Genomic DNA, 12,461 nt, shown 5'->3' on the forward strand with positions numbered 1-12,461 from the left:
TGAGAATAAAACTTGGTATAAATCCTTTTACTCCCAACTTACTGTTGTTATTTGGTCTCACCGAATTGAGAGTGAACTTGCCCCAAGTGCAATCCCTTTCAGGTGAGACAATGAGTAACCAGTTTTATTGCTGGTACAACTATATAAGGTACAACCATGGTTCTTTACCCAGAGGGCTTGTCTTGCCAATGATTTTCAGCCCTGGGCAAGTTCACTGTGGATTCAGTGAGACTGAGGAATGACAATGGAATGTTCTTGGGGTAAAAGGGTTTGTTACCAGCTTTGTTCTCCTGGCGATAGGTTGAGCACTAGAATTACGTCTACATCCAATAGTCTGCAGGTCTGTAATCTTTCTTCCTCTCTGCCTCTGCTCAGAGCAAGTAAGAGCTCTTTATGTAGTGACTCAGTCAATAATAGCTTATTGCCTACAGGTGTGTAAGCAGTAGCCTAGCAGGAGGACATTTGCATCACCAAGTAGTTTTGGTTCAGGTGAGGATTCTGGCCATGGGACCCCTCACTTTGTCCACACTCCACACCTCCAGGATTCTTGCCTCACAATCTACAGGCTCTCAGTCTTCCACAATGGTTCCTGTGTGAGAAAGCTGGAGTATTGTAACCTGATTCCATAACAGCAACAGAGGATAACAACAACACAGAGATAATAACAAAAATTATGATAGAACAAAATTTTGATACAGGTAACAAAAATTATAATAATTCTCAAGCCTGAGTAGGTTATTTCAGCTATATTCAAAACCAGTTCTACTCAGATGAGTTCATGACTCACACTCAGTAGTGGTACAGATACAGAGCTCTATGCACCCCAGCGAGTAGCACTTTTTTGCTAGGGGGTGTACCTTATCCACAGAGCTCTTATGGGTAATAAGACACATATTTTAATGACACCAACATAGCAAATCTTGTCCATCAGGTAGGATACGTGCAAAAGAGTGGTGCTGTGATAGGACTGTGGCAGGAAGGGGGTCCCATCCAGGTCTAGTATACCATACATTTACCCCTCTCCTCATGAGGATTACTGAGGGGTCTATATATAGTGCTACTAGAGGTGCATGCACTGGCCATAATGATAAAACAAAACTCCCTGGTAAGATACTCCTACCTTCTGGCTGTTTAGGATATACTACTGTGATCTTTGGGGTCATTCTGTTGTTACTCCAGGAATACACAGGAGGTCAGCTTCCAGACCTTGTCCCCAAGGTGCCAGGAGAGCCAGACATTGCTGATCCATGTGTTAAAATGTCCAAAGCCATGTCCACTCAATGGAGTCTCCAGGGTTTAGTTCATTAGGGGAGGCAGCAATATGTGTTACATGTCTACGGGGCTCAGGGCTCTCTTTCAAGGTTTCTTGTTCAAACACCGTAGCATTGTCCATAAGTGGACTGACCATCCCCATAGATTATTGGTGTCTGACTTCAGTTCATATTTTTAAAAAACCATTGTACCTCTCTATCATGCCTGCCACAGTAGGATTGTATGGCACATGAAACTTCCATTTGATTCCTAACTATTGTATTCTAACCCATTCTTGTAGTGCATGTCCAGTAAAGTGGGTGCCTTGGTTGGTCCTAGACAGCATAGAGATGCTCCAGGCTTCTTTTGGTCATCCATTGGTCTGCATAATGTGTAGGAAAAGCAACCAGAAGTCCAGTAGCTGAGTCCACACAGGTCACAGCATGTTGGTACCTTTCTGATACAGGCAGAGGACCAATATAGTCTATCTGCCACCTGATGAGGTGTATCAGCCCCTTAGTTTTTGTCCCATGTTGCTGTGGAACTTGGTGTAAATCCCTTTTAGAGCATATGGTGCACTCCTGCTGGGCTTTGCTAACTTCTTCAAAGGTCAAAGGCAAACCCCACTGATGGGCTGCAGCCCACACTGTCTTTTGCCCTGCATATAACAAATGATGTAACTGCTGGGCCATATCAGAGGCAGGCTTTCCTTCTAGCCAACGTACCTGGGCCAATTCATCTGCTTGATCATTTCCTGGGGATGCCAGTGGCAAATGACCTATCACATGATATACTGTAACTGTTTTGGTTTGACCACAGGTCCATAAGTCTTGCCACAATTCTTGCTCCCACAGGGGTCAGTGACTAATCAACCAGTTGGCATGGTACCATGTCAGTACCACAGGGTCAAGCCCTGATAGATGGCCTAGCTGTCAGTATAGACAACTATTGGGGAGGGCTCCTGGCTGATCACAAACCATACTGCCATCAGCCATCAACTCTGCCCATTGACTGCTCTTCCCCTCACCATCTTCCATCCGTATTGTCTCAGTTTTAGGATGGAAAGCTACGGCCCTCCATTTTGGGGACTGCCCACAGCTGGAGCTGTCTGTGTACCATGCATTTATGGGTATAAGGGCACTTCCCTCCTAATAAGGACTCCGCTACTAATGGCTCTAAAGCAAATTCTTCCTGCCTTTCACTAGTATATGTTACTGGCCCCAATAAGTGTTTGGAGTTCTTTGCTCAAGGGCCTAGTAGAGATGGTGTTGCGCTGCTGTAGGTAGGCACCATACTTGGCCAGTGTGGGCATCTGTGCCACACCACTCCGTGGCTTTCGGGTCCAGTCTCTTAACCCACCCTGTAGTGGGACAGGTGATTATTACCTTTATCAGGGCTGTTCCAGTGATGGGTTCTGTAGCCAGCAAGGTGTGATACATGGCAGTCTGTTGTTTTTCTATTAAGGTATATTGTACCTCTGCTTCTTTCCAGAGTTGCAGCCAGAATCCAATAGATTGGTGAGTTCATTCAAGCCGCTGCCAGAGAACCCAGCCATAACTGTCTTCAGTCACATGAACATGTGGCTCACAGGGCCTTGATGGGTTTATCACACTCAAGGCCTGCATAGCCTTGACTGCCCATTTTGCTGTAGTAAAGGCAAATGTACATGTCTCATCCCAGTCCCACCTGACGCCCTTTCATACCAAACGGTATAAGGGCTTCAGGATTTGTACCAAGTGCAGGATAAACACCCTCCAGTAGCCTAAAAGACACAAAAACTCCTGTAATGATGCCACAGTTGTAGGGATAGGAAAGACCTGGACTTTGCAAATTTGCAAATTGCATCTTATTTTTCCACTGTCTTATGTTCAATCTGGAGATGTGTGATCACAGAAAAAAAATCCTGGACTTTAATATTGCTCATGAGAAATGATAGTCACTTCAAATGATACCTACTTTTATGTAGTCTGTGAATTCAGTTATCCCATATAATTCTTGAAATAAGGCCAGCCATCCCCTGGTTGCCAGGAGCTGGGAGTAGGAGGGAATGGAGAGTTAGTTTAATAGGCACAGAGTTTCTGTTTGCAAGATGTGAAGAGTTATATAGGTGGAAGTGGTGAGCTTTGTACAACATTATGAGTGTGTGTAATACTATTAACTGCGCATTTAAAAATAGTTAAGATGGTAAATTTTGTGAAATGAAAAAATGGGAGAAAAAGACATTACTGGTATTAAGTGTTAAAGATGAGTTATTACTGATCTGAGTTTGTTTCTTCGGTGTAAGAAGGATTAAGATACTTAGATACAAAAACAAAAAACAAAAGATGCTTGTTGATCTTCTTTTTAAATCTAGAATGCTCTTCTTAATAACTTTTGAGCCATATGGAACTCAAAATGAAAATTATAGACGATTTAAAGAATGAAATCTTTACAACTCCTAAAATGGCACATTATTAAAGATAAACTTAGAGATCAAAATGGGAGCCTAATAAAGTTTCTTAATTTATAACTCAACAAGTATTTTTTAAGGGCCTGTCATGTTAATTTTTCTAGGCTTCTAGTATGTATAGCCAAAGATACATGTAATATCCTTATAGAGCTACATGCTAATGAGAGAATATAGACAAAAAAGGAAAACAAATATACAATATTTGTATAGTAAAACATAAAAAATGGATATAGTAGAACAATAAGGTGGATAGAAAGTGATCAGAGAGTGATGCTATTTTGTACATAGTGGTCAGGGAAGAATTCTCTGAGGCGACATTTCAGCAAGTCTGAGGGAAGGGAGGGAGTCAGTCATGCAGACATTGGCAAATAACATTCTAGGACAAGAAAATAGTAAGTGCAAAGGCCCTAAGAAAGCTGGGAATGGAGCAAGCAATGGGTTAGTTGACAGGAAGGGAGATCAGAGAATAGATATTGGCATTTAGCACCCCTTTGGTTACTATAAGGACTTTGGCTTTTACTCTGTGTAAGATGGTGAGCCTGTGAGATGAGGAAGGGTTTTAAGCAGAGGATAGACACATATGACTCATGTTTTAAAGGGATCATTCCAGAATTGTTTATACAGTAAAAATGGTAGAATCAGGAAGATCAGGTGGGAGGTTGTTGTAATAATTTAGGTAAAATATGATCAAGACTTAGTTCAGGATGGAATCAGTAGAGGTGGATAGAAGTGTTTAAATACAAATAATCAAGAAAAGAGAATATAAGCAATTTAGCTCAATAATCAACTCAGAAATCTAGAAAGAGACCAGCCAAATAAACTTTTCAACAATCATCTGGGAGAAGAGAATTAAATGGGCAGGGAAGAAATTAGTGAATTAGAAATGAGAAAGATAGTAGAACTAAAAAATAAATATTAAATTCAGTGCTTTGAAAAGTCCAATAAAGTAGAAATTGTTGGTAATTTGAAGGAAAAGGAAAAGAGAAAATACATATACATCACATTATGAATGAACAGAGGATATAACCTTAAATATGAAGATTTAAAATGTACAGTGATGCTGGTACATAGAAAAATCTTTACAATTAAAAAGCTTTAGAAAAACTTATGTAGGCAGAAATAGTTGGAATAAAGTAAATAGAGTAATAGAGTAGAATAACCATGACAGAAATTCAAAACCTTTTAAGAACTATGTTAGAAAAGGAACTCTGTGAGAAAGGTTTGTAGGTGAATTATATCAAGCTTAAGGCATATTTTCCATGCTATTTATTCTAAGACATGAAAAAAGAGTTAAAAAGTTTTTCAATCCATTTGATAACAGTGGCATAGCCCCAATGCTAAGTTTGACAAAGATAGACAAAATCCTAAATAAATCACAAGTAAATTGAATTTGCTTGTTGAAATTTAACACATATCTTCTACCAAGTAGAGTTTATCAACCAAGAAGCAGTATAGTGACTTTAAAGAGTGGACTCTGGAGTCAGATAACCTTGGATCAGATTTGCATGTTGAGATGGATCTAATAGGGATGTGGTTTCGGTTAACATATTTAATCTTTCTGTGTCTCAGTTTCCTCATACTTAAAATGGGGCTTTTAATAGTCCTACCTTACCCAGTTGTTGTAAAGACTAAAAGAGTTAATATCTCTAATGTATTAGCATGTAGCAGCAAGTTTTGTACTAAAAAATGTTATATATTAATATTAGTTTCTACTTTTGGAAATATCAGACTCAGTAAGGACAGAAGATAATTTTAGGTAAGAAAAGGTATTTTGATAAAACTCAATATTCATTTTTGATTTAAAAAATCTGTTAGTACATAATATGAAACATTATTATTTATATTTTCTTGAATATAGATGTACTTGATACAATGAGAACAAAAAAAATCAGATCTATTATTATTTACAGATGATTCGACTGTCTACCTTGAAAGCCCAATGCAAATCAAAATCCAAGAATTTTTAAAAAATTGACAATTATCCTAACTTCCCTCTGGAAGAATAAATGTATACAAATTGTCAAGAGCATTTTGAAAAAGACAAGTATGAGGAAGGCTTTGCCATACTAGTTATCAAATTGTGATATTAATGCATAAATATCAGTAGAAAAGAAACGCCGGAGGACTATCAGAACATGATAAGGGTGGTATGGTTTGTTTAACAAATGGTATTGGGACAAGTAAACATAATCTGACCAGTAATAAAATCTATCATCCTTTTGTGGATATAACTACTGTATAGATACTGAAATTCATCATCCTGTTGGAGGGTATTTGCAAAGCCAACTTGGAAAGACATATTGGGGGGGGTGATAGCAGAAAACTTATTCAGAAGGTTACATTAATTCTCTAAAAACAATTATTATATTGTGAACTTCTCCCTGTAGTTACAGTTTTGCATAATTTGAGGCCATATTGTTGGATGCACATGTGTTCATGATAAATTGAACAAAGTGTTCAAAGAACCCTCAGACACTTCTGGGAAAAAACTATAAATAGCAGCAGGGATACCATTTAAGTGTATAGAGAATACATTTTTAATATTTGTTAAGTTCACAGAGGACAACATTAACATGTTTTAAACAAAGAGATCCATCGAGGTATAACTTTATTATAAGTCCCCAGACACCCACAAGGCAGTGATTTCATGTCCTACTGAAGTTTAGCAGAATTGCCAATATCCACAGGTTAGCTGATGGGACCCAGATATGCAACCAGATAAGCCAATGAGACATGCTGTCATATTTATTGAATACAGAATCAAATATAAAAAACATGCACACTAGGTAACTGCAACGATTTTATTCTGCATCTAGTTTTAGTTTATTTCGAACAAAAAAGAGCATTTTCAACATCAAGGGAGATGCACATATGTGTGTCTTGCACGCTCCCATTCCTACGAGCACTTTTACTACAAATTAAAAGTAGAGGTCAGCTTCACGGTGACTCTGAGGAGGGAAAGAAAAATAATTAGAATTTAGTTACTTACCACTTGTGAGGCTCTTAATATCTATTATCTCATTTAGTCTTTATATCAATACTAGCATGTAGGTACTATTGTGGCCTTCCTTTACCCATGGGGAAACTGAGGCTGAGAGAGTGTCTAGCCCATAGTCATATAGGTAGCAGAAGGAAAAGACAGTTGAACTCAACTCTATGGTCTGAATTCATGCTATTTTAGTGTATACTCCAAAATGATAGTGTCATTCATTGCCTCTCAAACTCAAATACTAGAATAATCAGTTATAACTGCAGGGAACAGTGTTTTAAATAAATAGAATCTTTATTTCCTTAGAGATGATCTCAGTGTTACATGGAGACAAGGAAATACAGAGAAAAATGAACCCAAATTCTAGGTGTTTCAGCTGTAGGGACTCTGTCTTTCTCAAGACACTGGGAGTGGACATCATTCTCTGTAGATTTTTTTACTGTACAGGCACAGGGAAGTTAAGAATGTGGTTTGCACCTACCCATCCATCATCTCATCCAACAGTACAAGGGCAGTTACCTTCTCTGGAGTCATTTCATACTCAGGCCTGAAGGTCCCTCTGATGCTGGCCAAAGGCTTTGGAACCCATGTTGGGGGGTACAAAGTTGCTCTTCACTGCACCCCCAGATTTTCTCATCAAGACTGTCAGATGATGGGTGACACAGGTGGCAGTGTTGCAGATTCTTCTCTGGGCAGTGATCCTGATTTGTAAGGAAGAAAAAGGGGCCTGTCAGAGGTTGAGAGTAGGTGCCTGTCTCATGGGACTACCATGGTGGCCCATGCATCCTCCATTAGGAGAACTCAGAGTTTGCTGAGCTGGAGCAGTGTGGGGATGGGCTGCGGTGGGGAAGGGGTGACCCTGTTATGCATTCCACATGCAGCTCAGTCCTTCATGCTCTGCAAAGGGGTTCTCAGAGTTCAACATGTGCTTCTGCCCAGGCAGTGCCAGGGCCAAGCCAGGGGCAGGTGTATGCTTCAACCTCAGGGTACTGGAAAGTGGGGCTGAGGAAGGCTGCTCTGTCCAGGCCTAGGACAACATTGCAGTCTCCACAGATACTACACATCTGAAGACCCTGGACTACCTCAATACTCCTCTACCTGATCTGCTTTCTGAAGGTCTTTGGCTTCACCTTGCAAATGCACAATGAAGACTCCTTGAAGCTGAGAAAGAATATCATGTGCAGGTTAGTAAGGAGGAGCCAAATTTCTAAAATCTCAAGAGCTTTAGGGGCTCTATCTCCTGGCTTCACACTTACCAGTCCTAACTCCTCCAATGCTGGGAGGCCTCCTCAGTATTGCCAGACCAATTTCCAGAATGAGGGATTCCACACCTCTCCTAATTGCTTCAGAAATGGATCTTTAACATGTGGTCTAACCATAGATTGTCCACCTGTCTATCTTCAGTGGAGCCTGAGAAAGGCTGGGCCCCAGACCAGAGTGAACAATGAAAGCCTTCTGTCCACCAGTCCAGCTGTGTTCTCTTCTACCTTCCTGGACATAACAGGAGGGAGGGGATGCCCTGTGCCGGCTGGGGGAGGAAACCTCACCTGGAACCCTCGGTCTCCTGCCCCAGTTCATTAATCTTCATCAGGACATAGTCCTTCACCAGTCCAGCCAGTAAGACTCGCGATTCCTCCTCAGAGAGTGTAGCAGGGTAGGAGCAGATCTCCAAGGTAGCCCTGGGGGAGGGAAGCAGCCCCAGTACAAGCTCTGAATCCCTGCCTGCCCAAGCCCAGAATAAGCAGGAGGCTTCCTGGTTTCATGTGGCTGCCCCAACTCCCAGTGGACAGGGCATGAGGCCAGTGGCCTTCCACAAATGCTGTTTCCCAAAAGTTAGGCTCTGATGTGATCCAGAGAAGTGGTGTGACCTCCTAAAGGCTTGTGAAAGCAGATGGTTAGGTTTTTGGAAATGCTATGAGCTTAGTGTTAAATACAGCCAATAAATATTAAATAATAAAGCTTATAATTCATTTGTTTCCGAAAAATATTTAATAAATAAATTTGTATGAGATGTGTGAATTTAGACTAAGAGATCACAGATTTAATAACAAATTTATTGGCAAAGTATAGTTGGCATATTCAGAAAACTCCTTTCTCAAATTGGGTTGAATTAGATATATAGGTTTGTTAAAGATGCAAATATTTGGTAAAAAGCAATGAAAACCTTCTGCAAGGTATGAGCTATATGAAATTTATTATAATTATTGCATGCTTTCTATTTGTAAGTTGTATATGACACATCTTTTGTCATAAAAAGTTTCTAACAAATTTACATGCAGGTTTACCTACATACATTTGTTACTTCGGGGGCAGATTGTTAAATACTCAGCACACCACAATTAGAGTATGGAACTGTCTGATCCCAGGGGCTGTGGTGGGGAGCATGCTGTCTTACCTGAGTGGTGCTGCCTGGAGGAAGCCCATCTGGTACAGGATCAAGATGCTGAGAGCCAGGAAGGGGGAGAACTTCCAGAAACCCATGATGCCTCTCTGCAAGAGAATAATGAAGCCACCTGCCTGCAGCTGTTCAGAGTTCCCTGAGCCCAAGGACCTGGACTCTGGTCCTGCATCTGCCTGTAACTCCCTGGTATCAGGCTTCAGTCTGGTCACTTCATTTCCCTTCTGCATCGTTTCCTCCTTAGCAAGTGACTGCTGGAGAATCTGGTGAGCATGTAGCACATGTAATTTAGCAAACAAACTGGAGTTGTGATAATAGCACCAAGTGGGTGAGGACCATAAGCCCCGTCTACCTCTGTCACTCCACCTTCTGTCACATAACGCCTGTTGGCCAGGTTGCTGAGTGTCCTGCTCACACCTGGCTCTGTGTGTTACGAGGCGGGGGCGGGGGGCGGGTAGGGAAGGGAATACTTCTACAGTGAGAATCTCTGAGGAACTACAGAACAGAATTTTACTGTTTATCTGCACTGCCCTCTGGCAGAGAGTCCCTGTAAGACCCAAGTTCGGAGGTCTTAATTGGGACTTGGGACTCAAACTGGGAAAAAAGCTATCAGAACCCGCAAGTGGGGCTTGCGTTTAATTGCACTTCAGTCATTGCGCCTATTTGCTACCTAATTGCGCTGGTCCAGATTCCCAACTGATATCCTGGGGACCACCCGGCCCGCGCAGTGATCCATGTGCGCACGGTCTGCAGAAGCTGTTTTTGTGTCACGCTCTGCGTGCGGTGCCTGGGGACCTCCAGCGGCCAGCAATCGGCCTAAGCATGTGCCCAGCGGGAAACAGTGAGACTGGAGCCCGCCTCAGAGAGGGCAGAGGGGCGCAGGAAGTACCGCACTGAGACTGTCGAGAGTCACCTGAGTCAGGAGCCTGGGATGAATCGCAGACTAACAGATATTGTATAAAAGACCCAGACAGAAGTGGTCAGAGACTCTGTTTTGGTCATAGAGATTGACCGGGAGATAAGGAAGAGAAAGAAATAGAATCACACAGCAAAACAGGCACCTTGGGGCTTACCTGGCAGCAGGTAGCAGGGGCTCTGGAGCAGAGGCGGCAGCGGCAGTGGCTCTGTTGGCGTCAGGCGATCACTCTGTGGAAGTGACAGAGACACTTGAGATGGGCAGTGGCTCTGATGCCTCCCAGCACCAGCGGCTGCTTTTATTCCAGCCACTCTGGGGGCCGGGGTGGTCCACGAGCTCTGGGCAACCAATGAAGGGAAGGATCCTTTCCTAGGGGGATTGTGTCACCCACTTGCGTCCAGAAATGGAGCTTCCGGCAGGACCACTCCACTTGTATTTCCACTGATGTCATGAAGGAAATGCGTGTGTGTTTGGGGGGTGCGGGTATGTGGGAATAGGAGAAACACCCTAAAAGTGAACAAGAATTTGAGGGTAGTTTGACGTCATGTCATATTTCACCCATTCAGCTCCACAGGTTTGGAATGTTTGCCCCACTCAATCCACACTTGTGTTTTTTGGGGCAGCATCTGGGATTGCAGGGACGCCTGGCTCCCCCAAGTCTGACCCTAGACCACAGTCTCAGTGAGGCTTGAAGGGTTAATGCACAGTGGGTCGGATTCTGGGAACAAACAGGTTGTCTGATTCACACATCTGGAATCTTCCTTAGAGGCACGGAGCTCGTGGGAAACAAGAGGTGGAGGTGGGAGCAGGAACTTTGTCAGCTTAAACTCAATTCTAGGTGCTCAGTGAGGCAAGCAGGATGATAGGCAAGTCACTTCCCAGTTCCTCCGTGTACCCATCTGTCTTCCCGTCTTGAAGGAATGTTGGGATTAGCAGCTATGTGCCTGGCCCCAGGCTAGATAGAGACGTAGAAGAACTGACTGGCCCATGTAAGGGATTCCATAAAATACGAATCCATGCTATCCAAATCTCCAGTTCGTGTGGAGCCTGAACTTGGGGTAGGGGTGGGGGTGGGAGTCCCTCAAGTGCCTAAGGTGGGGCTGATGCCCCTCTGGGCTGGAGCGGGAGGTCTAAGGCATGGATGCTTTTAAGCCTCTCACAGATCTCTAGCACTCCCCATTACCACCGTCTGGGTGGGATGCGCCATCCATTACCTCTGGGTTATCCGCCTGCCGGAGGCATTTGCCCAGCTGTCCCTCGCTTCCGGCTGCTGTTTGCCAAGATGTCCCGCTGGCGTGCAGTTCCAGCCCTGCTCCCGCATCCCCCGCACTTGGGTTGTCCCCAGAGAGCCAAGTGCAGCACAGGCTTGAAGTTATAGAACAGTCCCTGTGGAGACTAACGCTCACCCTCTTCCAGTCACACGTTCACACACACAGACTCATTACAGTCTCCCGGTGTGTGCCTGCTTCCGGAAGCCCGGCACTCACACAGCCACTCTGGCCTCGCGGCGGTCTGGCGGGTTCACCTGCATCGCGCCCCACACCTGCCTGCGGTCTCTCGGGAGATGGCCGCGCACACCGTGACGATGACCTGCTCCCATTGTACCTGCGCTCAGCCTAAAGTCTAAGCGTGCTCCAGAACACCACATTCTCCAGTGCCTGGTACCTCGAACCCTCTTGTGCAAGCGGTCTCAGACCCCACCGCCTGAGCTCTCTGCTCCGAACCCGCCTAGAAGGTCCGAGGTCCTTCCGGACTTGCTGTCTTCAGCGAGTGGACTGTGGGGAAACCTTCTCACTGTTTCACTGTCCCCTGGATCTCCGGGTCTGAGGACACAGCACGCAACTCGCACCCTCCTGTGCAGGTGCTCCCAGCGCGGCAAGCACAGCAGTGGCGTCAGGGCACCCGGGGGTCGGCACGGTAGGGGTAGGGGTAGGGGCTCTCCTGGGCACAGCAGAGCGCTCTGGTGCTCTCTAGTGGGGCACCTACGTGCGTGAGTGCCTTGCTTCAGGGAGTAGGCACACGTTTGGAGGCAGCATTGACTTTGTGTATGGAAAGTGTGACAGCAAGGGAGAGTTGAAGTGTCCCCAGGGACTCTCCAGTACCTACAAGCCTGCGCTGTAATCTGCCCGCTAGTGGAGCGCCAACGCCTGCCGTGACTGCCCCCGGCCACGGTCCGCACCCTGTCCTCCGTCCCCACAAGCCTGAGAATTTCCTAGCTCACACCTGCCTCGCTCCGTCTCTCTTCTTCTCCCTGCTTGGTGGCGCCCGTGCTCCGGGACACCTACCTTTCAAGAGCATCCTCCTACCTAACGCTGGGCGGCACTGCCGCGAGCGAATGACAGCCAGCTGGGGACTGGGGACCTGGGTGTCTGCAACTTGCTCTCCGCAGGTCAGAACTCGCTCTCTCCCGGGGTGGCTGGGAACCCGGGAAGGGAAGAAATGGTCAGTAGGACGTGGG

At 44.6% G+C, this 12,461-nt stretch overlaps 1 protein-coding gene across 1 annotated transcript; it reads right to left on the reverse strand.

The window, feature by feature from the left end:
- Positions 1–6,298: 6,298 nt before the first annotated feature.
- On the reverse strand, positions 6,299–10,268 carry LOC118907975 (calcitonin gene-related peptide 2-like). The gene is made up of 5 exons (XM_036877052.2): positions 10,161–10,268; positions 9,085–9,179; positions 8,237–8,368; positions 7,209–7,390; positions 6,299–6,648 (listed from the first exon to the last, which is right to left on the reverse strand). Exons 2-4 carry the CDS (start codon positions 9,168–9,170, stop codon positions 7,231–7,233), a joined length of 378 nt encoding a protein of 125 aa, XP_036732947.2. The 5' UTR covers positions 9,171–9,179; positions 10,161–10,268; the 3' UTR covers positions 6,299–6,648; positions 7,209–7,230.
- Positions 10,269–12,461: the final 2,193 nt, after the last annotated feature.

This window comes from Manis pentadactyla, chromosome 9 (genome assembly GCF_030020395.1).
Source record: "Manis pentadactyla isolate mManPen7 chromosome 9, mManPen7.hap1, whole genome shotgun sequence".
NCBI lineage: Eukaryota > Metazoa > Chordata > Mammalia > Pholidota > Manidae > Manis > Manis pentadactyla.